The sequence below is a fragment of the Stegostoma tigrinum genome, chromosome 2 (assembly GCF_030684315.1).
Source record: "Stegostoma tigrinum isolate sSteTig4 chromosome 2, sSteTig4.hap1, whole genome shotgun sequence".
In the NCBI taxonomy this organism is placed as follows: domain Eukaryota; kingdom Metazoa; phylum Chordata; class Chondrichthyes; order Orectolobiformes; family Stegostomatidae; genus Stegostoma; species Stegostoma tigrinum.
This window is the reverse complement of record NC_081355.1, coordinates 13957994-13983553: the sequence shown is the minus strand read 5'-3', so window position 1 is coordinate 13983553 and position 25560 is coordinate 13957994. Positions and strand designations below refer to the sequence as shown.

Below are 25560 nucleotides of genomic sequence, written 5' to 3'. Positions count from 1 at the left end.
CAAATATACATAAATGGACAGGCACATCTTAACCAGACCTCAGAAAGCAATTTGTTTCTGTCTGCCAACAGGAATGTCCCATATTTTCACACAAAGTTTCAACCTTTGTTGGCCTGATACATTGCATTGCATGTTTAGCCTCCCTGGGGCTGGAAACAGTGTGGGCTGGTCTGGAATTTTGCACTTTAATTCCCCAGCTCCAACACACTGTCTATACTTGGGTGGCTGGCTACAAGGACGTTACTTTGATTTAAATTGTACTAAGTTGGAGAGAGGCCCTTTCCATTTTGTACTGCGCTCTTCCGCACTTCCATTCAGTCACACCCAGTCACAGCATCAGAAAAGTCTTATAGTGCAGAAGGAGGCATCAGGCCATCATATCTACACTAGCTTTTTAAATGAGCATCATTACCTAGTGTCAATCTCCTGCTTTCCCCCAATACCCTAGCACATTACCTGTGTGTAAATAATCATGCATTGCCCTCTTGAATGCCTCAACTGAATGTATCTCCAACACATTTCCAGGCAATACATTCCATAACCTAACTACTTGCTAAGTGAAAAATAAAATTCCCTCATATTACCCTTGCTTCTTTTGCACATCAACTTAAATTTATACCCTCTTGTTCTAGTTCCTTTTAAAAACAGGAACAATTTCTCTTTATTTACTCAATCAAGCCAGCTCATGATTTTGAAAACCTCTATCAGCTCTTCTCTAAACACTCTTCTGTCTAATGAGAACAGTCCCAACTTCTTCAATCTATCCTCATAACTGAAGTTTCTCATCCCTGGGATCATTCTAGTAAATCTCATCTGCACTCGCTCCAATGCACTTGCATCATTCCTATAATGTGGCACCCACAACTGCACACAATACTCCAGCTGAGGTCTAACAAGTGTCTTGTACAAGTTCAACATCACCTCCTTGCTCTTGTACTTACATTATGATTTATTAAGCTGACAATACTGTATGCTTTACTCCTGTTCCCTCTGCTTGGGCTGCCAGCTTCAATGATCTGTACACATATACACCCAGATCCCAGATTCACTTCAACTGTGAAAATCACAGGGCAGCACGGTGGCTGAGTGGTTAGCACTGCAGCCTCACAGTGCCAGGGACCCGAGCTCAATTCCAGCCTCGGGCGACTGTCTGTGTGGAGTCTGCAAATTCTCCCTTGTCTGAGTGGGTTTCCTCTGGGTGCTCCGGTTTCCTCCCACAGTCCAAAGATGTGCAGGCTAGGTGGATTGGCCAGGCTAAATTGCCCGTGTGTGGGTTATAGGGGGATGGGTCTGGGTGGGATGCCTTGAGGGACGGTGTGGACTTGTTGGGCCAAAGGGCCTGTTTCCACACTGTAGGGAGTCTAATCTCATGGTTAAATAGCCCTTAAAATTCTCAGTGTGCAGGTTAATACCTAAGCAATGGACATGCCCATCCCACAAGCTACTGGAAAATATTTGCACTCCAGTAAAGATTGCCTTTAAAAGGAGGGAGGAGAAAATTGTTGAAAAGGGGAACAAGTACAAAGTGAAAAAACAGTCAAAAACATGCAAGTATAAGCTGTCTTTTGCTCATTAGCAGCCTTTTTATTTGTGAGGCAGAGGTGTAAGCACTTGAGAATGTTGGGTACATTCATAGTGTAAATTTTAAAGTTAAATCTGTGTTCCCATTCATTTCTGTAAATCTTAATTTTCCCCTACCAACAAATTAGTGTTCTGACTGAGGATTTATCAATCAACACTGTTACTATAGCAAAAGCTCATTCCAAAACATCCCTCTACATTAAATTCAAACAAGATAGATCTAACAAATGCAAAATATAAATGTTTTTCAGAGTTGAAATGCTAGATATTTGAGGTCCAAACTGTGAGCACTCAGGGATTCAATGTGCAATAACAAAGTTTGGAAATAGAAAGTCAAATGCAGAGATAGATCACACATTGTACTATTTGACTGATCCTTATGGAATTATAGGATTAGAAATTTGGCCGTTGTGTTGGTGCTGGTTCTTTTGAAGAGCCATCCAGTTACCCCAGACTCCACTTTACCCCATATATCCACAATTAGTTTTTCTTACATGATTTCTCCACTTTCTTGTGTAGGATTGCTTCTGAATCTATAACCACGCACCCCACCCCCACCCCCACCCCCAGAATCAGGCAATACAGTCCAAATCTTAAGCATGCTTGCGTAAAAGTAGTGTGTGGCCTCTGTACAACTGACTTAACATTTCGGGTCCAGTGACCCTTCCTCACAACTGGAAATTCAGACTGATGAAGGGTCTAGGCCTGAAACGTCAGCTTTCCTGCTCCTATGATGCTGTTCGGCCTGCTGTGTTCATCCAGCTCTACACCTTGTTATCCTGAAGCGTTAACTCTGTTTTTTTCCTTCACAGATGCTGCCAGACTTCCTGAGCTTTTCCAGCAACTTCTGTTTTTGCTCTCAACGATTCATCGTGTTTTGCACTAAAACGGATATCACGCTGTGGGATTCCCAAAATAAAGTGAAATTGCCTGCTTAGCCATAAACGAATGGTTGGAGACCAAAATATGCTCCACTCCATCTCCCTCACCCCCTCTACTTTCCAATTTGCTTGCTCTCTTCGTCCTCCTGACCCTGCCTTCCTCGCTCCTGTTACTTTCCCCAATGCTCGCTGTTTCCACATTCCAATTCTCCCGGTGTCCTCCGTGTACTAAAGAATCACTGTTAACTATGAGTGAGTAGCTGTTTTTGAAATTATTATTAAAGACTGTTTACATGCAGCAATATGAATATTGTAAATATAGATGGAGGCTTGTGATTACTTACAGATTTGAAAGCAGGGTAGTTTGACTTAAACAAAAATCGTTTTTAGAACCCTTGCCCTGAAATATTTGAGCAAATTGATCGGTATTGCACACTACAATATACAAAGTGCTAAGTAATCCCACCTCTACAAACCTTAGCGATAGTAGGAACTGCAGATGCTGGAGAATCTGAGGTAACAAGGTTTAGGGTTGAATGAACACAACAGGCCGAGCAGCGTGAGCCACACAGCTTTAAATTGTAATATCAGCTATCACAAGGTGGAGAGCCGAATGAACACAGCAGGCCAAACAGCATCAGAAGAGCAGGAAAGCTGACGTTTTGGGTCTAGATCAAGGGTCGAAGCCCGAAACGTCAGCCTTCCGGCTCCTTTGATGCTGCTTGGCCTGCTGTGTTCATCCTGCTCTACACCTTGTTATCTCAGATTCTCCAGCATCTGCAGTTCCTACTATCTCTCTTACGTTGTAATATAATCGCCGCCCTCTACAGGTTTGTTTGCAGAGTGAGAGGTTCAGGTGAGTGAGAGCAGGAGACAGAGATTGGATTCTCTCCTGAAATACATTCAGTTTGCTGGTTTAATCATTAAACTAAAAACCGAACTCGTCTGCCGGCCAGTTATAGTGTTTTGTAGGGTTGATTTGAACTTTACAAACGAGCTTTAGTTTTTAAGCAGAGTTTCTTTCGTCTTTTGCGATCTCGGCCAATGGTTTGCTATAGTTTGTGGAACAACTAGAAGAACCAGTTTATTGTCTGTTTAACTGCCTAGTTTCAGTTCGTCAGCAAGACGCCGCTGATGAAAGGTGAGGACTTTATCTCGGTTTGAGCTGAGGTTGGATAAGCTGTTTTTCGCCGTATTTACTCCTTATCTTCACTTTCTTTAAAACATACACATATAAATATTTAGGATTTCAATTGGAGCAAAACGGTTGGACTCGATGGGCCGAAGGGCCTAATTCTGCTTCTGTGTCGTAGGGTGATCTGACTTGGAGTTTCGTTAGTGTCCTCCCAGCACTGGTAAGTCGGGCCGAATAGCCTCCACTAGTGTTGAAGCAGCGGTGGAGAGCACCATCCCCGCTTTACCTGCGAAACCGCTGTGTGTCCCGAGTGTCGGGTTTGACATGGTATAATTTGCTCTTTACCTGATGAACTCACAACCTAACGTGAGCTCATTCATGGCCTAGCACCCTCCGATAAATCCGGCTGTTCTTTGAAATTTTCTCACCTCAATCACGCCCCGACTTTTACTGCTTCAGCATATGTTAACCTGTTATTTCATTTCCGACTGCCAAAAAAAAACCCACGTGTGTGTGAAATGGAAATGGCTGCTTCAGGATTAAGCTGTCGTCAAAAGAAACCCGCCTTCCCCCACTGTTCTTTAAGGAATGGAAGGAAACAAATGCAGAACCCATCTTTTAGAATGTTGTTAAGTGGCATGTCAATGTTGACACTCACTACTAAGCTTTCCCTGCCTCTCAGTATCTAAAAAAAACCAAAAGCTGTATAACCTACTGTGCAATTGTAGCAAAACAAAAGCTGGATATATTCTGCAAAAGGATGAATTGTTTTTGTATTGCATGTTTCTTGTTGGTATGTTTCAACTTGTCCTGCTTCTGCTAATCAGAAACCTGTTAAAAGTATAAATAACACAAACCTAGTGTAATTTGAAAGGGGGGGGGGGTTGTAGAGTCATATAGCCCAAAACAAACCCTCCACAACACACCCATGCTGATGAGATGTCCCAATCTGATCTAGTCCCATTTCCCAGCATTTGACCCATATCCCTCTTAAACCCTTTCTATTAATGTACCCATCCAGATGCCTTTTAAACGTTGTAATTGTACCCACTCTTCCTGGTAGCTGATTCCATGCACACACACCCTCTTGTGTGGAAAATGTCAGCTCTCAGATCCTTTTTACATGTTTCCCCCCTCCCCTTAAACTTTCATCCTTTAGTTTTGGATTTCCCTACCCTGGGGAAAAAGATTTTGATTATTCACTCTATCCACGCCCCTTATGATTTTGTAAACCTCTGTGAGGACTGGAGGATTTGAGCTATAAGGAGAGGCTGAATAGACTGGGCCTTTTTCCCCTGAAGTGTCAGAGACTGAGGGGTGCTCTTATAAGTGACTTATAAAACATTCTACATTCCAGTACTTGGAGCAGTCACTGAACTGTCTGAAGTCTTGAACATTATGATTCGTGAAGCTTCACGATTTTGATGTTTGATCTTGTATTGGGGTGGAATTGAAAGCAAATTGTTGCCTTTGCAGGGTACTTGTTTCACAGCAGGAGTCCATTTGACCCATTATTCAGTGCTGTCCAAAGGTTGTCCAGCCTGATTCTACTTTTCAGCTCCTGGCTTGTAGCCCAGTGGGTACAGGAATTCAAGTATATGTCCCACTGTTTTGTAAATGCAAAAGAATTGTTAAGTCACTTTAAAATTCCCATTCCTTCCTTCCAACCCAACCTGTCCTTGGCTTCCCCTATCGTTATACTTTCCTCCAACCTCTCCATCTTCAGTTCTTCCCTATTTCTAGCCTCTTGAGCATCTCTGATTTTAATGACCCCACAGTTGATGGCCATCTCTCCAAAATAGGCTCCAAGCTCTGGAATTTACCTTTCAAACCTCTCTTCCTCTCTCCCCTCATTTAAGAGGCTGCTTGAAACCTGTAGTGTGGACCAAACCTTTGCTTATCTAATCTCCATGGTACAATGTTATGCTTTGTAATATAATGCCCCTATGAAGACTTCTGGGATGCTTCGGTATGGTAAAGGTTCTTAATAAATATAAGTTATTGTTGTACACTGTTTGCTGCAAAGTGATTTAATAAACAAAAATATTTTTCCCAGATATAATTTTCAGGGCTATGGGACACGGTGGGGAGGGCAGTGGGACTAGCCAAATTGCTTCTTAGAGAAGCGGATTGGATCTGATGGACTGAACAGCCTTTCCTTGTGCTGTAGCCGCTTTATGATTCTATTTCCATTAAATGTATTTTCGTCTTCAGATTTGGCGTGAAGACCTGGAACAAATGAAACCGCAAAATGCCTGATGCAAATAAAGTTCCAAGAAGTTCCGACAGAAATCAACCTTCAAATAGAGCACATCGGGAAAGAAGATATCGAAACCACTCGAGTTCTGAGAATAATTATCCCGGGAAACGTAGCAGAGAAGATGGTCGAGATTACAGGGAATCTCACCAAAGCAAGCCCCATTCTTCCCGACAATCGTACCCTCCAAGTGAAAGGTACAGTAAGTTCGCTTATAACTTTTCCATCTTTTTTGTTTAGTGTTTGTCCAGTCATAGGATGTCATTAGCTAGGCCAACATTTATTGCCTCTTTCTAATTGCCGAGAAAGCAGTTAAGAGAAAACCACATTGCGGTAGGTCAGAGTGCGATAAGAGCATCAGATTTCCTTCCCTAAAAGAACCAGATAGGTTTTTACAACGATCGGCAGTTCCAAATATGGTTATCTTTAGGCAAACATTTTATTTCACGTTTTACTAAATTCAAATTTCACCATCTTCCTAGAGGGACCTGAACCTTTGTTCTCAGAACATTATCTGAGATTCTGGTTTACTGGTCCAGTGACAGCATGCAAAATTTCTTTGTTCTGTTAACCATGTAGCATCAGGTACAGTAATTTTCATTTATTTAGTGTGTGAGAACACTGTAAGGAGCTGTGCACATGCTTACCACAATAGGTAGATGTTGGAAAAGATGGTGATCGCATTCGTAATAGTCTAAATAGAAGGCCTGGAAAATTAAATCCACCAAAAATATTCAAGACATTTCAAACAGAGAAAGGATTTGTGCATCCCAGCTGCCCATTCTTTTTTTGGAATGTTGATGTGGTACTGAGTCTATCTTTTTAAAGTAGAATTGAAAGCTTGGATTAAAAAAGAAACTAAGTTCTATTTATTGAAAGGGAATTCTAAAAAACAATGATAAAGTAGCAACTTGATACACATTTTACAGTGGAATTCTGGTGCTTCGCAATAGTGTACACATTAATCCAGTAATATTGCACTAAACTGCACTCTTTGGCGGTTAAACTCCAAAAGAGCAGTAAGTTGACTCCACTTGTCAATATCAAACCTGTTACAAACCTTTAAACACCATTGAAAACAGATGATTTGAGTAAAAATAAAATGCTTTGTTTTGGTAGACGTGATCCACATGAGGAATACACCCGACATCCTGGTTCTCGAATGCCACCATCTCATCCAAACAGTCGCCCCTCTTCTTCCTCGCCACCTTATTACAGCTCCCCATCACAAACTAACACTGCTCCTCCCAAAGAGTCCTTTGGGACAAAGTGCTCCTACATGTGTTCAAGAAGAGGTATGTTCAGCGTGACTGAGTTAAATGATAAAGAATGACATCCCACTGTGTATCGTTTTTAAGTTGAAATGTGAAAGGTTTTTATCTTGGGGATGTAGGTGATTAAGTTTGTAGTTTGTCCGTGCTCGGTTAATTGTGACACAGGTTTGCTGAAAATAGTTAAACATTCCATTGGATTTCACCTTGATATATTAACATGTGGATGTTTCTCATACAGTAACACAACTGGATTTCTTATTTAGAACCAGGTATTCTGACAATACAAAAGGTTCGCAATGCATATTTCCATATTGCAATATTTTGATAAACAATACAGTTCAATCTGGGTAAGACTTCTGGTTGTGAAGGCCACTATTTAAATGCCTGCCTTTTTTTTCATTCTGGAATTTAGTTTCACCAGTGCTCTTAACAATGGATTCCAGACCATCACTTTTCACTGTTAAAATATTCTCCTAACTTATTCCCCGCCCCCCACCCAGTGATATAGATAATTATCTCAAATCTGTGTTCTCTGATTATTGACCCTTCTACCAATGGAAATAGCCAGTATTTATGGCCCAGTTAAGAAGGTCATTGTTATTGTGTTGAATGTGTTACTGGAAGTTTGATCATATGGGTTTTTCAAAAGGTACTACCTTTTGGCTGTAAAAGAAATACTCTCAGTTATATAGATTTCACAAGCCGTAGGCTTCTTCTCAAAATATTTGCGAGCCAATGACCTACATTTGAAGTGTAGTCATTTGTGATGTAAGAAACAGCATGGTAGACAAATGTTGCGCAGCAGTTCCAACAAACATCAGTGTGTGTGTTAAAGGATGAATATTGGCCTAGGCACCTGCTGTCCTTTGAGATTGCACAATGAGATCTGACACCTGGACAAGCAAGTAGTTAAAGATCTCAACTGAAAGACAGCACTTAGAGGATGCAGCGCTCTATTGGTATTGCACTTGAGCATCAATCTTAACTTTTGACCTTGAGTCTTGGGGAATAACACTTGAAACCAGACATTGTGATTCCAAGATGCGAGCACATTAACTGTGCCACAGCTGACACAGCTCACCATAGTTGGGTTAGCAACCCTATTAGTTGTATGTCTTTGCCTGTGATTTTCTCCTCTTAGACTCAAGTTGGCTTCTTGCTGTCTTCAGCAACTCTGGAAACCAGCACAACCCCAAACCATTTACCTGGATTGGGACAATTTCCCAATTAGGAGGTGTTAGTAAGATCGAGCTTCAACTCAGCAATGGAAGAAGTGGGTAGGGGTTTAAAGGTGGTTGAAGTACCCAAGTTAGATTCCAAAAATTATTTTAGGGTCTGAACAGGTGACAGGTGGATTAGGAATCCTTCAAGCACAGATAAAGCAAATTGGTCACTTGTGCAGTAGTGTTAGGAAGGATGACCCAGGTATTGTTGAAGTGATGAATCTTGAAGCTGGGTAAAGAAACCTGAGGGGTTCAGTCAAAGTACGTTACCTTCTGAAATGATTTAAACTCAGTATACTTTTTCAATACATTTCTAAAAATGTGCTGCTACACAACTGTGAGTCTTTATTTTTGTTCCCTAAACCTCATCAAGTGGGGAAGACCTGATTTGCTGCGCTTTATGTCTCAGTTCTGAATGAACATCTTCAAGATCAGCTATGTGTCAGTCATAACGTTCGCTACTGAGTCACAAGCTCTGGGTTTAAGTTCTGCTGCAGGCCTTTAGAATGCCAATCAAGGCTGACATTCCAGGGCTGGGAGAGCGTTGGCTACACTTTCAAAGGTGCCATATTTGGGTGGGACATTCAATCAAGACCACATCTGTCTGCTCAAGTCAATATAAAATATCCCGTGGCAATAGTTTTGAAGGACCATTGGGGCCATTAATCCCCTGGTGTCCAAGCCAAATATTTATTGCTCATTCAACGTCATAAACAACTTATCTGGGCACAATCACAGTGCTGATGTGGAATCTTGCTGTGCACATATTGACTTCAAACGTGCTTCATTGGCTGCAAATAAAAAGCTTTGAGATGTGAAGTGGATGTTAGACTTGCATTTATGTGATGTATTTTTGTGCTTTTGTTTCACTCTCTAATCATCACTGGATCAAAATCCTGGAATTCCCTCCCTAATAACATTATGGGTCTATCTATAGCAGGTGGAATGCAGTGATTCAAGAAGGCAGCTCATCATCACCTTCTGAAGGGCAGCTAGGCTTGGGCAATAAATTTTGGATAGCCAATGATGCCTTTGCCCCATGAGTGAATAAAAAGTTTTCAGCTTCTCTCAAGTTGCCTCACTTGGAGGGTGGCTGGACTGTGCATTACACCAGTTGTAGTTCTGCACTTTGAGACAATGAGCTCAGTTGGATGATTTGCAATGCAGTGATGCCAATGACACTGATTCAGCCGCCACGCTGGCTGAGATTACCGTGACCATCCCACCTTGTTGTCTTTTCCCCTCGCCTGAGGCATGGTGACCTTCAGGTTAAACTCACCCCTCTCTCGTGAGAGAGGAACCTTCAGGGATTGTCGTGACTTTACCTTTTACACTGATTATCCTGCAGTATATTGTCATTCGTGGTGCAGCCCTGGTTCAGGAGAAGTGTAAAAAGTGTGAACTATAAGTTTGTACAAATAAGTCACAGGTAAACAAGGAGGAAGTAAATATACTTCTGTTTTGTTGCATAGCACTTTGGAGTTTCTGTTGGAATGTTTCCATATTTGTCCCTACGAAACTACAGTAAGCAAACCAGTTTAACCAGCCTAGCTTCAGGGAAGAAACCTCAAGCCACACCCATTCAATCATTTCAATGATGTAGGTGTTGAGTTGTTACTGTATTGAAACCTGTGTTGCATGAAGTGACCATTGAACCCCTGGCTGTAAAGCAGCTATTGAATTACAGCATAAGCATGTGATGTTGTGATGTGTTTTTCTGTCCGTGCCCTGTAGCAATAAACAGCAAAGATGTCTTCAGACATGAAGTTGTTTTTGTTCTTCCCAGGCAAAGCAAAATTTAACTAACCAGGATGATTTATTTATTTCTACCTTCTTGGCATAAATGGATTTTAAAGAATTCCAATTTTCCATTGAGTGGGGTTTGGTGGATGAGTGTTGCAATTGGGAGGGGAGTGAGAGGTTCAGTGGGATGATGCAGAGGCTCCTGTAACCATCTGATCCCATTGGAATTATACCAGGTATGCTGCTCTTAGGCCCCGGATTTAGGACAGTTTAATGAATGAACCTGTGATGGAAAATCTCTTAACTTTGCAAACTGAATTGAGGTCTAACTTTCTAGAGTTTGTGGATTTCTGTTAAATGGCCTGTGTTTATTACATACCTAGGTTCTCTTCAATACCACAGGTTACACCAGATACTTAGTCTAACATACCTAGTGCGAGTCTAATTGCATTCCAGACGACTTCAGAAATGTGCTTTTGTTGCTCATCACTGTGTAGGCAGCCTGCATTGTAGCTGTGAAAGCTCAAAGGTTCTGTTTCACATGGTATTTGGTGTACTTGCATTGAACTGGTGAGCAATATCATTTTAGGTAATTTGAAAGTAAAGGAACAGATTACTCACTAACATTTAACCAGTAACTGTCTGGTACTCAAGCATTAGTAAATCCTTGATATCCACAATATCACGAATTACAAATTCACCAATCTGTGCCAAAAAATAGGTATCAACAAAAACCAACATCCCAAGCATTTAACCTGCTCTTAATCAATTTTTAAATGAGCTGCGCACTCGCAATATTGTTCGTTCACAGGGGTTCTTGGGAGTAGAGCCTTCATGGTTATGGAGGAGTGACGATCTTAGTGCATGCAGTCCCATATATAATTTTCTTTTTCGATTCATTTGTGGGATGCGGGCATGACTGGCTGGCCAGCATTTCTTCTCCAACCCTAGTTGCCTTGGAGAAGGTGGTGGTGAGATGTCTTCTTGAACCTCCTGCTGTGGGTTGATCCACAATGCCATTAGGGAAAGAATTCCAGGATTTTGACCCAGTGACAGTGAAGGACTGGTGATATATTTCCAAGTTAGGATGGTGAGTGGCTTGGAGGAGAACTTGGAAGTGATGGTGTTCCCATAAGCCTGCCGCTCTTGTCCTTCTAGATAGAAGTGGTCGTGGGTTTGGGAGGTGTTGTCTGAGGTTCTTTGGTGAAGTTCTGCAGTGCATCTTTTAGATAATACACACTGCTGCTACTGAGCATCAGTGGTGGATGGAGTGGATGCTTGTGGATATAGTGCCAATCAAACGGACAGCTTTGTCCCGGATGGTGTCAAGCTTCTTGAGTGTTGTTGTGGCTGCACTCGTCCAGGCATGTGAGGGGTATTCCATCACACTCCTGACTTGTGCCTTGTAGATGGTGGACAATCTTTTAGGAGTCTGGAAGTGAGTTACTGGCTGCAGTATTCCAAAGTTCTGGCTAGCTCTTGTAGCCATTGTTCATGTGGTGAGTCCAGTTGGGTTTCTGGTCAATGATAACCCCCAGGATGTTGATAGTGGGGGATTCAGTGATGGTAACCCGTTGAATGTCAAGGGGTGGTGGTTAGATTGACGCTTATTGGTGATGGTCATAGCCTGATTGTCAGCCCAAGCCTGGATATTGCCCAGATCTCGTTGCATTTGAACATGGACTGCTTCAGTATCTGATGAGTCACAAATGATGCTGAATATTGTGCAATCATCGGCAAACATCCCCACTTTTGATCTTATGATGGACGGAGGGTCATTGATAAAGCAGCTGAAGATGGTTGGGCCTAGGACACCACCCTGAGGAACTCCAGCAGAGATGCCCTGGAGCTGAGATGATTGATCTCCAACAACTACAGCCACGTTCCTATGTGTCGGGTATGACTCTAACCACCAGAGAGTTTGCCATCTGTTATCCCCCATTGATTCCAGTTTTGCCAGGGCTCCTTGATGCCACACTCAGTCAAATGAAACCTTGATATCAAGCGCTGTCACTCTCACCTCACCGCGGGAATTCAGCTCTTTTATCCATGTTTGAACCAAGGCTGTAATGAGGTCAGGAGCTGAACATTGCTAGTTCGATACCAGTTTTATAACTGTGCTAGGACAGCATGTCTAGGGGATTGGCACGTCCTGGAGCACAAGTCTTCAGCACTATTGCCAGAATGTTGTCAGGGCACGTAGCCTTTGCAGAATCCTGTCTCCAGCAGTTTCTTGATATCGTGTGCTGTGAATTGAATTGGCTGAAGACTGGTATCTGTAATGCTGGGGATCACTGGAGGAGGCCGAGATGGATCATCCACTCGGCACTTCTGGCTGAAAAGTCTGACGCATTCACAGCAATCATCTTTTGCACTAATGTGCTGGGCTCTTCCATCATTGAGGATGGGGATATTTGTGGAGCCTCCTCCTGCAGTGAGTTGTTTAATTGTCCATCACCATTCACGACAGGATGTTGCAAGTCTGCAGAGCTTAGATCTGATCTGTTGGTTGTGAGATCGCTTAGCTTTGTCTATCACTTGCTGCTTTTGCTGTTTGGCGTGCAAGTAGTTCTGTTTGGTGGCTTCACCAAGTTGATATCTCATCTTCAGGTATGTCCAGTGCTGCTTCTGGCATGCCCCCCTACACTCTCAACTGAAACAGGGTTGATCCCCTGGCTTGATGGTAATGGCTGAGAAGGGGATATCCTGAGCCATGAGATTACAGATTGTGCTGGAGTACATTTCTGCTGCTCTTGATGGCCCACAGCACCTCATGGATGCCCAGTCTTGAGTTGCTGGATCTGTGTGAAGTCCGACCCATTTAGCACGGTGATAGTGCCACACAACATGATGGAGGTTGTTTTCAGTGTGAAGGTGGGACTTGGTCACCACAAGGACTGTACATTGGCCACTCTGACCAACAATGCCATAGACAGATGCAGCTGCAGCTGTCAGATTGGTAAGAATGGGGTCAAGTATGTTTTTCCCTCTTGTTAGTTCCCTCACCACCTGCCGCAGACCCAGTCTAGCAGCTATGTTCTTTAGGAGCTGACCAGCTCAATCAGTAGTACTGCTGCTGAACCCCTCTTGGAGGTGGCCACTGAAATCCCCCACCCAGAGTACATTTTGTGCCCTGCCATCCTCAGCGTTTTAAGTGTTGTTCAACATGGAGGAGTGCTGTTGTGTCGGTAGGTGATAATCAGTAGAAGATTTCCTTGCCCATGTTTAACCCAAAGCAATGAGACTCCATGGGGTCTGACTTCAATGTTGAGGACTCCTAGATCAATACCCTCCCAACTGTAGACCGCTGTGCCACCACCTCTGCTGGGTCTGTCCTGCTGATGGGACAGGACATAGCCTAGGTTAATGACGGTAGTTTCTTGGACATTGTCTGTCAAGTACAATTCTGTGAGTATGACTATGTCAGGCTATTGCTTAACTAGTCTGTGAGACAGCTCTCCCAATTTTCCTCTCCCAATTTTGGCACTAGCGCCCAAATATTAGTGAGGAGGACTTTGCAGGATCGACAGGGCTGTTTCTGCCGTTGTCTTTTCCGATGCCAGGTGATCTATCCGGTTTCATTTCTTTGAGACTTTGTAGCGTTTAGTACAACTGAGTGGCTTGCTAAGGCATTTCAGAGGGCATTTGAGAGTCAACCACATTGCTGATGGTCTGGAGCCACATGTAGGTCAGACCAGGTGAGGGAGGCAGATTTCCTCCCTTTAAGGGCATTAGTGAACCAGATGGATTTTTCCGACAATCGACAATGATTTCACGGTGATCAGTAGATTCCTAATTCCAGATATGAACCCAAGTCCCCAGAACACTAGCTGCGTTTCTAGATGCATAGTCTAGCGATAATGCGACTAGGCCATAATGTACTCTTAAATTAATTGCCCACCATTTAAGATTATCTGCAAGTGAGAATGCGTTTATTAAGATTTCCTGTATTTTGCCTTGTGCTGGATTTCTTCAGCTTGTAGGTTCATCATCTTCATATTTAAGTGTTTTTTTTCTCTTTTGGGTTGGAGGATTTTGTGCCATTTAGATAAAGTTTATTGTATTTCGACCTGTCGCAACCATGTCCAACTCTCTTGTTAGTGTAAGGGGGTTAACTGTGTGATGCTGGAAGAGCTGTTTTTGCAACTTTAAATTACACTTTCATACAAGGTAGAGCAGTGGATGTGGTGTGTGGTGTGTGGTGTGGCATTCGTTAAGGTTCCATGTGGTAGGCTCATTCGGAAAGTAAGGAGGCATAGGATTCAGGAAAATCTGTCTGTCTGAATACAAAACTGGCTCTCCAATAGAAGACAGAGGGTGGTAGTAGATGGAAAGTATTCAGCCTGAAGCTCGGTGACCAGTGGTTTTCCGCAGGGATCTGTTCCGGGACCTCTGCTGTTTGTGATCTTTTATAAATGAGGAAGTGGAAGGATGGGTTAGTAAGTTTGCCAATGAGGTGAAGGTTGGTGCAGTTGTGGACAGCGTAAAGGGCTGTTGTAGGTTGCAATTGGACGTTGACAGGATGCAGAGCTGGGCAAGGAAGTGGCAGATGGAATTCAAAGAAACCTACAGCACAGGAACAGACCCTTCGGCCCTCCAAGCCTGCGCCGATCAAGATCCTCTGTCTAACCTGTCATCTATTTTCTAACGGTCTGTGTCCATTTGCTCCTGCCCATCCATATACCTGTCCAAATATATCTTTAAAAGACGCTAACGTGTCTGCGTCTACCACCTCCGCTGGCAACGCATTCCAGGCGCCCAACACCCTCTATGTGAAGAACTTTCCACGCATATCTCCCTTAAACTTTCCTCCTCTCACTTTGAACTCATGACCCCTAGTAACTGAGTCCCCCACTCTGGGGAAAAAGCTTTTTGCTATCCACCCTGTCTATACCCCTCATGATTTTGTAGACCTCAATCAGTCCCCCCTCAATCTCTGTCTTTCTAATGAAAATAATCCTAATCTATTCAACCTCTCTTCATAGCTAGCACCCTCCATACCAGGCAACATCCTGGTGAACCTCCTCTGCACCCTCTCCAAAGCATCCACATCCTTTTGGTAATGTGGCGATTAGAACTGTACACAGTACTCCAAATGTGGCCGAACCAAAGTCCTATACAACTGCAACATGACCTGCCAACTCTTGTACTCAATACCCCGTCCAATGAAGGAAAGCATGCCATATGCCTTCTTGACCACCCTATTGACCGGCGTTGTCACCTTCAGGGAACAATGGACCTGAACACCCAGATCTCTCTGTTCATCAGTTTTCCCTAGGACTTTTCCATTTACTGTATAGTTCGCCCTTGAATTTGATCTTCCAAAATGCATCACCTCGCATTTGCCGGATCGAACTCCATCTGCCATTTATCTGCCCAGCTCTCCAGTCTATCTATATTCTGTTGTAATTTCTGACAGTCCCCTTCACTATCAGCTACTCCACCAATCTTAGTGTCATCAGCAAACTTGCTGATCAGACCACCTACACCTTCCTCCAGATCATTTACATATATCACAAACAACAGTGGTCCTAGCACAGATCCCTGTGGAACACCACTGGTTACAGGTCTCCAATTTGAGAAACTCCCTTCTACTACTACCTTCTGTCTCCTGTTGCCCAGCCAGTTTTTTTATCCATCTAGCTAGCACACCCTGGACTCCATTGGACTTCACTTTCTCCGTCAGCCTACCATGGGGAACCTTATCAAACGCCTTACTGAAGTCCATGTATATGACATCTACAGCCTTTCCCTCATCAATCAACTTTGTCACGTCCCAGAATGTCAACCCAGAAAAGTGTGAAGTGATTCATTTTGGAAGGTCGAACTTGAATGCAGAATACAGGGTTAATGGCAGGATTCTTGGCATTGTGGAGGAACAGGGGGATCTTGGGGTCCACGTCCATAGATCCCACGAAGAAGGCGTATGGTGTGTTGGCTTTCATTGGCAGGGGAATTTAGTTTAAGAGCCATGAGGTTATGCTGCACCTCAGTAAAACTCTGGTTAGCCCACACTTGGAATATTGTGTTCAGTTCTGGTCACCTCATTGCAGGAAAGATGTGGAAGCTTTAGCGACGGTACACAGGAGATTTACTAGGATACTGCCTAGACTGGAGGGCACGTCTGATGAGGAAAGGTTGAGAGAGCTTTTGAGGGGTTTTTTTCATTTAGAGTGAAGAAGGATGAGAGGTGACTTGATAGAGGTGTACAAGATGATGAGAGGTATAGAAAGAATGGATAGTCAGAGACTTTTTCCCAGAGCAGAAATGACTGTTATGAGGGGGCATAATTTTAAGGCGATTGGAGGAAAGTGTAGGGCAGATGTCAGAGGTAGGCTCTTCACACAGAAAATGATGGGCTTGTCGAATGCGCTGCCAGCATTGGTAGTGGAGTCAGATACTTTAGAAACTTTTAAGCGACTCTTGTTTAGGCACATGGAGGATAGTAAAATGTAGGGTTTGTAGGGTATATTGACCTTCGTAGGATAATAGGTCGGCACAACATCGTGGGCCAAAGGGCCTGTACTTTGCTGTATGTTCTATTTTCTTGAAGAGGATGTTGGAAATCTGAAATAAAAACAATAAAGTGCTGAAGAAGGTCAGCAGGTCTGGCAGCATCAGTGGAGAGAAAAACAGTTAGCATTTCTAGCTCAGTACGATTCTTGGGAGTTCTGAAGAAGAGTCATACTGAACTCAATATTAACTCAGTTTCTCTCTCTACAGATGCCAGACTTGCTGAGTATCTCCAGACTTTGTTTTTATGAACAATTTTGTTCTATTCTCTGAAAGGTGAATGAAAAGTTCTTTTGGTTAATAAGTCATAAGTAATTACTACAAAACAACTGGTTTTGTTTCTCCATAATTTTTAATGGTGTTTTCCAGTTCCATTCAACTAGTTAACCAAAATACACTAACACACATTAAGGCTTGAGTTCAAACATCTAAATATTGGTTAGTAAACTTGCTGTCGGTGTATGGCTGAAATAATCTGTGTTGTTGATATCCTAATTGCTGCAAAAGCTCCTGTCTTCAACATACTATTTGAGCACTTTTGTATTTGATATGCTGGAGATGTTCCCCTTGGGGAAAGCAAAGTTGGAAGGCGATTTGACAGAGGTGTGTTAACAGAATAGATGGGGAGAAAAATTTGTGTTGGTGGAAGGTTTGGGAAGCAGACAATATCCATTCAAGGTAACTGGCAAAGAGCTACCAGTGCCATTACGGGGGTGTAAAAAATGTTTGCATGCAGCAAGTACTTAGAATCTGTATTGCACTGGACAAATGCGAAGTGGACATGTTCAGTTCTGGCCACAAATGAGAATTAGGAAATGACCTGGAAAGGGAAAATTTGCAATGCCGCCAGAAGAATGTCTCATTCTTTTGCAGTGTACGATTTTTCTGCTGGAACAAGCATGGGCATGACTGACTGACTGAATTTCTCCTTTGCCTTCCATGGCCCTGTGATTAAGTGAAGAAGCACGTGGTGGAACTAAATTCTAAAACTAAAGGACATTGTCATACAATTTCCCACTTTTATGAAAGGTGAATGCGGACTCTGGTGGAGCTAATGACCTGTTTCCATGTTTCAGCTTCAGTGCAATCCCTCTCATCCTCTCCGTGGATCAAACAACTTGTTGTGAGTTCTAGAATTGAAATGGGACAGGCATCAATGATCGTTGCATCACAGAGTCCTTGAACACCTGAGCTCATTGCTGCATGCATCTTAGTATGATCATTAAAAACACCAGCGCTTCTTCATTGACCCAGCAGCAGAAGTCCCTCTCAAGGACAAACAGTGGACAGCTTTCAACTGAATCCATAGTGAACCTGGATGATACAGCCACCTGCGCCACATATAAAAGGCAGAGGAACGACCTGAAGTGTGGTTGTGGCCATGAGTCCCAGGCCGTGGAACACGCCACATTAATGTGTCCAGTGAGATCTGTCACTTGACATATCTCATCCTTCCACTGTGCTTCTTGTGAAATCTTTGATTGGATAACCAACCAAGGCATTGCCTCTATCAACAGAAGACAGACACTCTAGTGAGGAGAAAGATATGCTGCACTTCATACACCTGCATAAAAGCTTATCAGTCCTGGTAAGAGCACTAAAAATCAACTAAAGTAGGTGCCTATATGCTGAGTGAAGTCCTATCAGAGGAACAGCAGAAACCATAGTAATTGCACTTAGGGCTTCTTTTTAAGAGTGGGAAGGGTGGCAGGTAGCATATTGTTGCAGTGCAATAGGAGTTGAAGGGCCAATACAGATTCAGAAGCAGGAATGTAGTTTATATACCAAAATCCTCCCCTCTGTGAGGATGCTATATGTTGTGGTCCTGTCCAGTAGGTCTAGCTGAGATGCCTGGGGTAGATTCACTGTCTCCAATCTTTCTTGGTGGTATTAGTCTGTTCCTAATGCCAAAGTGGGGAAGAATGTTCTTCTGAAGTTCTGGCAAAAGATGGTCCAGTCTTGATATACAGCAGAAGTTTGGTCCTTTAAAAAAAAAATGTATATTCTGTCTGTGATGTGCAGGTGTCTGCTGTGAGATATCGGGCTTGATTTGGGAGTAGGTACACATGACTGCATGTGGTAACACTGGAATTCACCTGGTTAGCTTCTCCCAGAGGTGGTGCCTTTATATCCTGATGGGAGGAGCTTATCCTGTGGTTTCAGTTAGAACCTGAAAGGGTTATCTGTCTATTACAATGCAACGGACTTTCATAATGATGGCAAAGCAGACAGGCTGTCTGAATGGAAACTACATTTTTTTTGCAGGTCTCTCTGAACAAGGCTCACAAATGAGATTTGACTACAGTAATGTGTGCGGTTTCTTTTTGAAAAGGAACAAAAGTGCTCAGCCATTCAACAAGTACACGTGGAGAGAAAAACAAAGCTGATGTTTTGAAAGCATATGGTTTGAGCCTGTTCTCCTGAAAGGTCCACTTTGAAATGTTAGAGTTATGTGTTCTGTCCACGGATGCTCACTGCCCTGCTCAGCACTTCGACCACTTCTCTGTTATTGTCTTGCATCTCAATAGCACCTTCATTTTATTTTCTTTGCTGTTTCAATATGTCCCAATCCTGAATGAAATTCTTCCACAAAAAATAAATAAATGAACCTACGGGTCATGTAAACTATATCTTGCTGTGTTCCATTGAATTAGTAGGGCAAATTTATAAGGCAAAGTTGATCAAAATATCAGATTCCTTTAGCATTGTGGTAGATTATCAAAAGCACAAAGTATTAAACATTAATGCCTTATCAAGGTGTAGATCTGGATGAACACAGCAGCCAAGCAGCATCAGAGAAGCAGGAAGGCTGACGTTTCGGGCCTAGACCCTTCATCAGAAAATCCTTAAATGCCTTAACAATCCTGCTTGAACTAGTTATTAAAACCATCTAATTGCCAATCTGAGTTTTTATAGCAATCTCTAGCTACAGGCACTTTACAATTTAAAATGTTTGATTATATAGTGCCAGGTGGATTATTGTCTCACGCTCTTCTGCACTCTCTGATCCTCCATTGTACCCTCTATTGATCTGTTGCGTTGAGGTGTTGGACTGAGTGCGCTCTATTCCTGCACTAACAACTTCCTCAATCTGCTTGTTGCAGGGTTGTTGCAGACGTTTGAAATCATTCTGAACCTGGTGGTGCTGATCTGTGCTGCAGCAACCCAGAGTGCCTCTGCTGGCTTCGATAGCATTGGAGGTTTCGGGAGTACTTATTATTACAACATGGGCTATGCAAACAGCGGATTTCTAAATCATGAAGTGCAGCAGATTGCCGAGCTGGATATACAGTACAACAGGATGAAGTCGGCCACTGTGTACTGTGCAGTGGGGCTAAGTGTCATTCTGTTTGCTTTTGCCATGGCCTTTCTTGTTGCTGGATGCATAATGCAACACAAAAGATCCTCTGTGCAGGACAGCACATTTGCAAACTTCCTGATCATGGAGTGTGTGGTGAAGGCTCTCGCAGCTGTGGTCTACATTATAGGAGTGGCATTGTACCTTCACTTCATTCATAAAATTAATGCCACTGACATGTGCAAGCAGAGGGAATCACTCTACAACAGACACGGCTACAGCTCGGTGAAATGTGCCATACTGGGCACCGAAGTTGCTGTTTCCATCTTTGCTGTCATGCTGATCGTTGTGTACATTGCTGAAGTGGGACTCGGAGTTCTGGCTTACCGAAAGGTGCAAGCAGCACGACCAGAATACACCAAACCTCTGAGCACCTCTGTCATGCATCACGCTACATTGCCTGAGGTGGCACCAACTGAATCCCACTTATCGTATATATAAACTTGAGCTTACATACACACAACACTGTGGATGCTGGAAATCTGAAACAAAAACAGTGTGTGCTGGAGACGCTCAGCAGATCTGGTAGCATTTGTTGAAAGAGAGAGAGAGAGACAAACTGACATATTGAGTCCAATGACCCTTCACAGTAAGCTAGGGAAGGGTGAATTTAACCTGATGACAGGGTGGGGTTGGGGGAAGAGGTTAAAGGTAAAGTCACCAGAGAGAGCTGCTTTCTCTCTCTCTGTCTCTCATTAGAGAGAGTTGACTGGTGGTGGTTTAACCTGAGGGTTGTTGAAGAGGAGAGTCCTTTACAGTGACTTGAGTTGATGTAGGAATTGAACCCATGATGGTGGCATGATTCAGCATTACAAACCATTAGTTCCACCAGCTGAGCTAGTGGAATACATAACATACAGAGAGGGTGAGAGAGAAAAGGGATAGGCAAACAAGGAGGTTACGGCTAGGCTCCAAGAGAAATAATGGCAGGTATTAAATCTCTGTTTTTTGACTATCCCTTTTTCTCTTACGCTCTCTCTGGACACAGTCTTGACGTACTCTATTCCCTGCATCCATCCCATCATCAGCGTAAATTTCAGCCTCACCACACAACCCCCCCCACCCCCATCTATCTTCAGTGACTTGACTCAAAATGTTAACTCTGTTTTCTCTCGACAGATACTGCCAGATCTGCTATGTTTCTCTACCATCTTCTGGTTATGTTATTAACATTTGGACAGGAGGTTCCAGTTACAATGATACCTTTTTTAATAATACACACAGCAAGATATATTTACCTGATTTGTTTAGGTTTAAGGGTCTACAGTTAGTTTTAGAAGCAAAAGGGATAACAAAGTGTGGAGCTGGATGAACACAGCAGGCCAAGCAGCATCTTGGGAGCAGGAAAGCTGATGTTTCGGGCCTAGACCCTTCATCCTATTATCTCTTAGAAGCAAAAGGTACCAATTCTCACCAGTGTTGGGGTTAGAGAATACTGTAATCCATTGAGGCAACAATATTTGTGAAATAATTTTTGAGAATGAATAGTGAAAGCTTTGTGCATTCAGAAGCTGCAGATCTGAATTCCTGTCTTGGACACAACAATTGAGACCTAAGTCTTAAATAATACTTTCATTTTCAGCTTCATTGACAAGTTTAATGTTGACCTTAAAGAACCACTACTCCTGTGCTGCTAAAGAGTATCAAATAGAAACACAGTAATGTTATATCTTAGTGTGTACAAGGGTAGGAGCAGGCTGGAAGTATAGGGGGGAGGGAAGAAAATCTAATGCGATTTAGCAGGCTTTGTTTTAGAGAAAAGTGTCAGATTACACATTGGGTTCAGTCTAACCTCCTGGCATTTCTACCATTGGCCACAATTAGCAGAAGTTAGGAATTATTGTGCATTTTCTTGTTTTTTGTTGGGAGTGCACGATGGGTTTTGTGCCTATTCCAGTCTCCAGGCATTCTCTTTTGCCCTCATTCTTGCTGTCTCTCTCTCTCTCTCTCTCTCTCTCTCTCTCTGCTCCCCCCCGCTCCCAAATCCACTTGAATCCCCTTGCTTTGACTCCTAGTTTCTTACCCTTCCTCTGCCCAAGCTCCAAACTGCTGATGGCCATTCCCTGGCCTCCTAGCCTATTCCCCCTCAGACCTTGGGTCTTACACCGAGTTTCTGTCACGTTCTTCTATGAACAACAGTTCAGGCCCCATCATGTCTAGCTGAATCCTGTTTATGTTGTACATTTCTCTCTGTGTGGGAAACAGGACCTGAAGACTTGCCACTTGGAGATTCAATGCTACGCACTGTGGGCCGCACTCTTGACACCACAGTTAATGTCTACTGCTAGGGTCATTTTGCTCTTGGGTGCCTTGGAATATATTATAATTTAGACGATGACCTCTTAGAAGGTCGAGTTCACCTCTGGGACCTGAGGACAGAAATCAAGGCCGATGCTTTGCTGCAGTACTGAGGGATTGCTGCACTGTCGGAGGTGCCACCTTTTGCATGAGAAGTTAAAACTGTATGCCTTCTTAGGCAAACTTAAAATATCCTGTAATACTATTTGGAAGAAGGAGGAATGGATTTCTCCAAGCCCCATCCCAAGCGGGTTTACCAGTACTCATCCCTCAGTCATCACCATAAAAACTGATTACTGTGATGCTGTTTGTGGGAGCTTGCTGTGTACAAATTGGCAGACTGAAAAGTGCTTTGAGAGGCACAGCAGTGATGTAATTGCAAGACGTTTTTTTTCTCTTCAGCATGATTTAAATAGAACTCCAATGCCGACATAATGTCGCATTCACATTCAGACATTCTGTATTTAAAAGTTGAGGTGACTAAGCTAGTGCTGAAATACACAAATCTAATGACACTACTTAAATACTCTTCCCATCTGTGTAGAATTTCCACCCCCATAACAGACAGATTCTTCACAGTGCTAAAATGGATAAAAGAATAGAATTATCAGATGACAGTGGGGAAAATAGTCAATTTGACTTGATCACTGTACTTTATTGAATCCACACAGTTCGCCCACACTGAGTGTTACACTTAATGTTGTGAAATGGGTACATTATATACCTGGATAACAAAGTGTGAAGCTGGATGAACACAGCAGGCCAAGCAGCATCTCAGCAGCACAAAAGCTGACGTTTCAGGCCTAGACCCTTCATCTGGCTTCACACTTTGTTATCTTGGATTCTCCAGCATCTGCAGTTCCCATTATCTCTGACACATTATATACCTGTCTGTCTGTTTCAAGTCTACACATTTACATCTGTGCTGGTGGCTTCTCACATAGCTACAACTTTTGTTATCGAAATGATTGAACAAATTTAGAAACAAGCTACAAGTTATAGATGGGAAGCTGTATGGCATCCTAGGTTTGAAACTTTTTGCAAAACATGCATTTCTACTAAAGGATTAAAGCTGGGAGATAGGTTAACAATTTGGGTCAAATAGTTAGAGAATATTAATGTAGTTTTTATATTTTATTGTGAGTTTATGCTGTTACATTTATGATTGGAATGAAGTTTCTGTTTAAGAGGACAGATATCTGAAATAATGACCTATTTCAATCAATCCAACCAGCTGAAAGGGCACATTTGGCCTGATTATTGATCCTTGTCATTTCTTAGATCTAAATTTGAGATTAGTTTTGACTCTCCATCTTTTACTATATATTGCAAGAATGAGAGTATGTTAACGATGTGATGTTTAAGATCACTGACAGCAGTCATATGCTTTTAAGACTCTGAGAAATCTAGAGATGTATAATATTGAGATCATAACATGTAGATAAGAGTTTGGAACCCTTGAGTGTTAGACTGTAGTTACCTTCAGGTAAAGTAGAGATGGAAATGCACCAGTCTGACAGTGGGGACTCTAAGCATGGTTGACCAGGATGTTGTCTGGTTTAGAGAGTTTTAGTTATGAAGAGAGATTAGATAGACTGGGGTTGTTTCTCTTGGAATAGAGGAGGGTATGATTGAGATGTATAAAATTTTCCCATTGTAGGGATCAGTGACTAGTGGGCATAGATTTAAAAAAGGGGGCAAGAGGTTTAGAGAGGATGCAGTGGCGGGAGTGGGGAGGGTGGGAATCAACTACAAAGTGGTGGGAATCTGGAACTCACTGACAGTAAGAAGAGCGGAGGCAGAAACCCTCAACATTTAAGATACAAGGCTCTGGGCCAATAGCTGGAAAATGGGTTAAGAATAGTTCGGTGTTTTGTTTTTGACCAGCACAGAGTCAATGGGCCTTTTCCTGTGCTGTAGGCTTCTATGACTCAATGACTGTCGAAGGAAGCAGAGTCTCAGTGGTACAGGATAAAGCCCCAACCTGCCAAACCCATGAAAACTGATTGACTCAGTGTTTGTTAGTGATGGCTGAGCAAACCACAAATACTTTGGAGTAGCAGATAACTCTCTGGGAAATTTGTGATGTTATGTGACTTCTTTTGTAGACCAGTGGTGCCAGAGACGAAGGGGCAGCAGGTGCTATGTAGCACAGCTAAGCTAAAAATGAATTTGTACCCCTGTTTATTAATTGACAACAATGTTACTTCTAGCACAGTGGAGTTCTCATTTTTACTTCAGTTCATGTGACGGTAAATATATTTTACAGGCCAAGTCTCCTACAGAATGAAAAACTTGACAATTTCTGATGGCACTATGTGGTGGAATCCTTCATCATTACGTCATCTTGAGTTCTGATTATTTTACTTTGGAGGAATTTCACATTGCTTTGTGGGGAGGAAATTTATCATAACAGCAATGAGATAGATTGAGGCTTCTCCACACTCCACCCCCTCACTACTTATACAGTAGGGTCACTTTTGAGAAAATATTGGGAAGCACTGGGATATTTTAAAATGATGCTGAGAACACATTGCAATGCTTTGAGTTGACAGTGAAAAAGACAAATTACCTTTTTTGGCATTGACTCCTTGAGACTGAAAGCTAACAAGTTAGTCAATGAGGAAGCGTGTGTTCAGAAAGAAAATGTTTCACGGGATTTTGATAGGTGTGTACTTTGCAATGAACAATCAATGCAAGTACATTAATTTTGGTTAATCACAAGAACATAACAACATTCTTAAAATACAAGCTACACTACCACCCTTGAAGCTGATGCCGGCTGAGTTGCTTACATTCATTAGTTTCATTTGGGAGTATGCCATGAAGGTGAGAAAAAGAATACTTGGAAAAGTACTTTTGTTAACTTAATGTTGTTTGTGTGATGTTTTGTCATTCTTTTAAGCAAAGGGTAGTATTTTGGAACGTCATCATTCTTGATTGAAGTATTTGACCCACTTTAAGGTTTGACATTGCTGATGTTTCGTACAATTGTAAGACATTGTGATTTACCTTTGTAATTTAGTTTGATCTGGGCAGGATGCACAAAATGTACAGGGAGGACATCCAAACCGTACTATCAGTCTAGCAATGTGGGTGTGTCAGTCAATAAACTAAATGTCAGCCTTAATTTCCAAATATGACTTTGTGAAAGATCTAAAACAGCAAAGACAAAGAATGAAAGAAATGCACATGTCTAGAAAAGACTGCAGGGAAACAGCTATGTTTCATGTGGTGGGGTAGGATACAAATTTCATTCTTCAGTTCAGTAGAAGTGGGCTTACAACTTTTGGGGAG

The 25560-nt window shown here is 42.5% G+C and overlaps 1 protein-coding gene across 4 annotated transcripts in view; it reads left to right on the top strand.

Moving 5' to 3' along the window:
- Window positions 1–3287: 3287 nt before the first annotated feature.
- LOC125449048 (MARVEL domain-containing protein 3-like) overlaps window positions 3288–25560 on the top strand; it is a 35166-nt gene continuing 12893 nt past the window's right edge. The window contains exons 1-4 of one of the 4 annotated variants that reach the window (XM_059652525.1): window positions 3288–3318; window positions 5812–6051; window positions 6974–7149; window positions 19712–23527. In XM_059652525.1, coding sequence (XP_059508508.1) covers window positions 5849–6051; window positions 6974–7149; window positions 19712–20406 — 1074 coding nt within the window. In that variant the 5' untranslated portion in view covers window positions 3288–3318; window positions 5812–5848 and the 3' untranslated portion in view covers window positions 20407–23527. The other 3 variants (XM_059652518.1, XM_059652524.1, XM_048524641.2) reach the window with 3 other exon arrangements.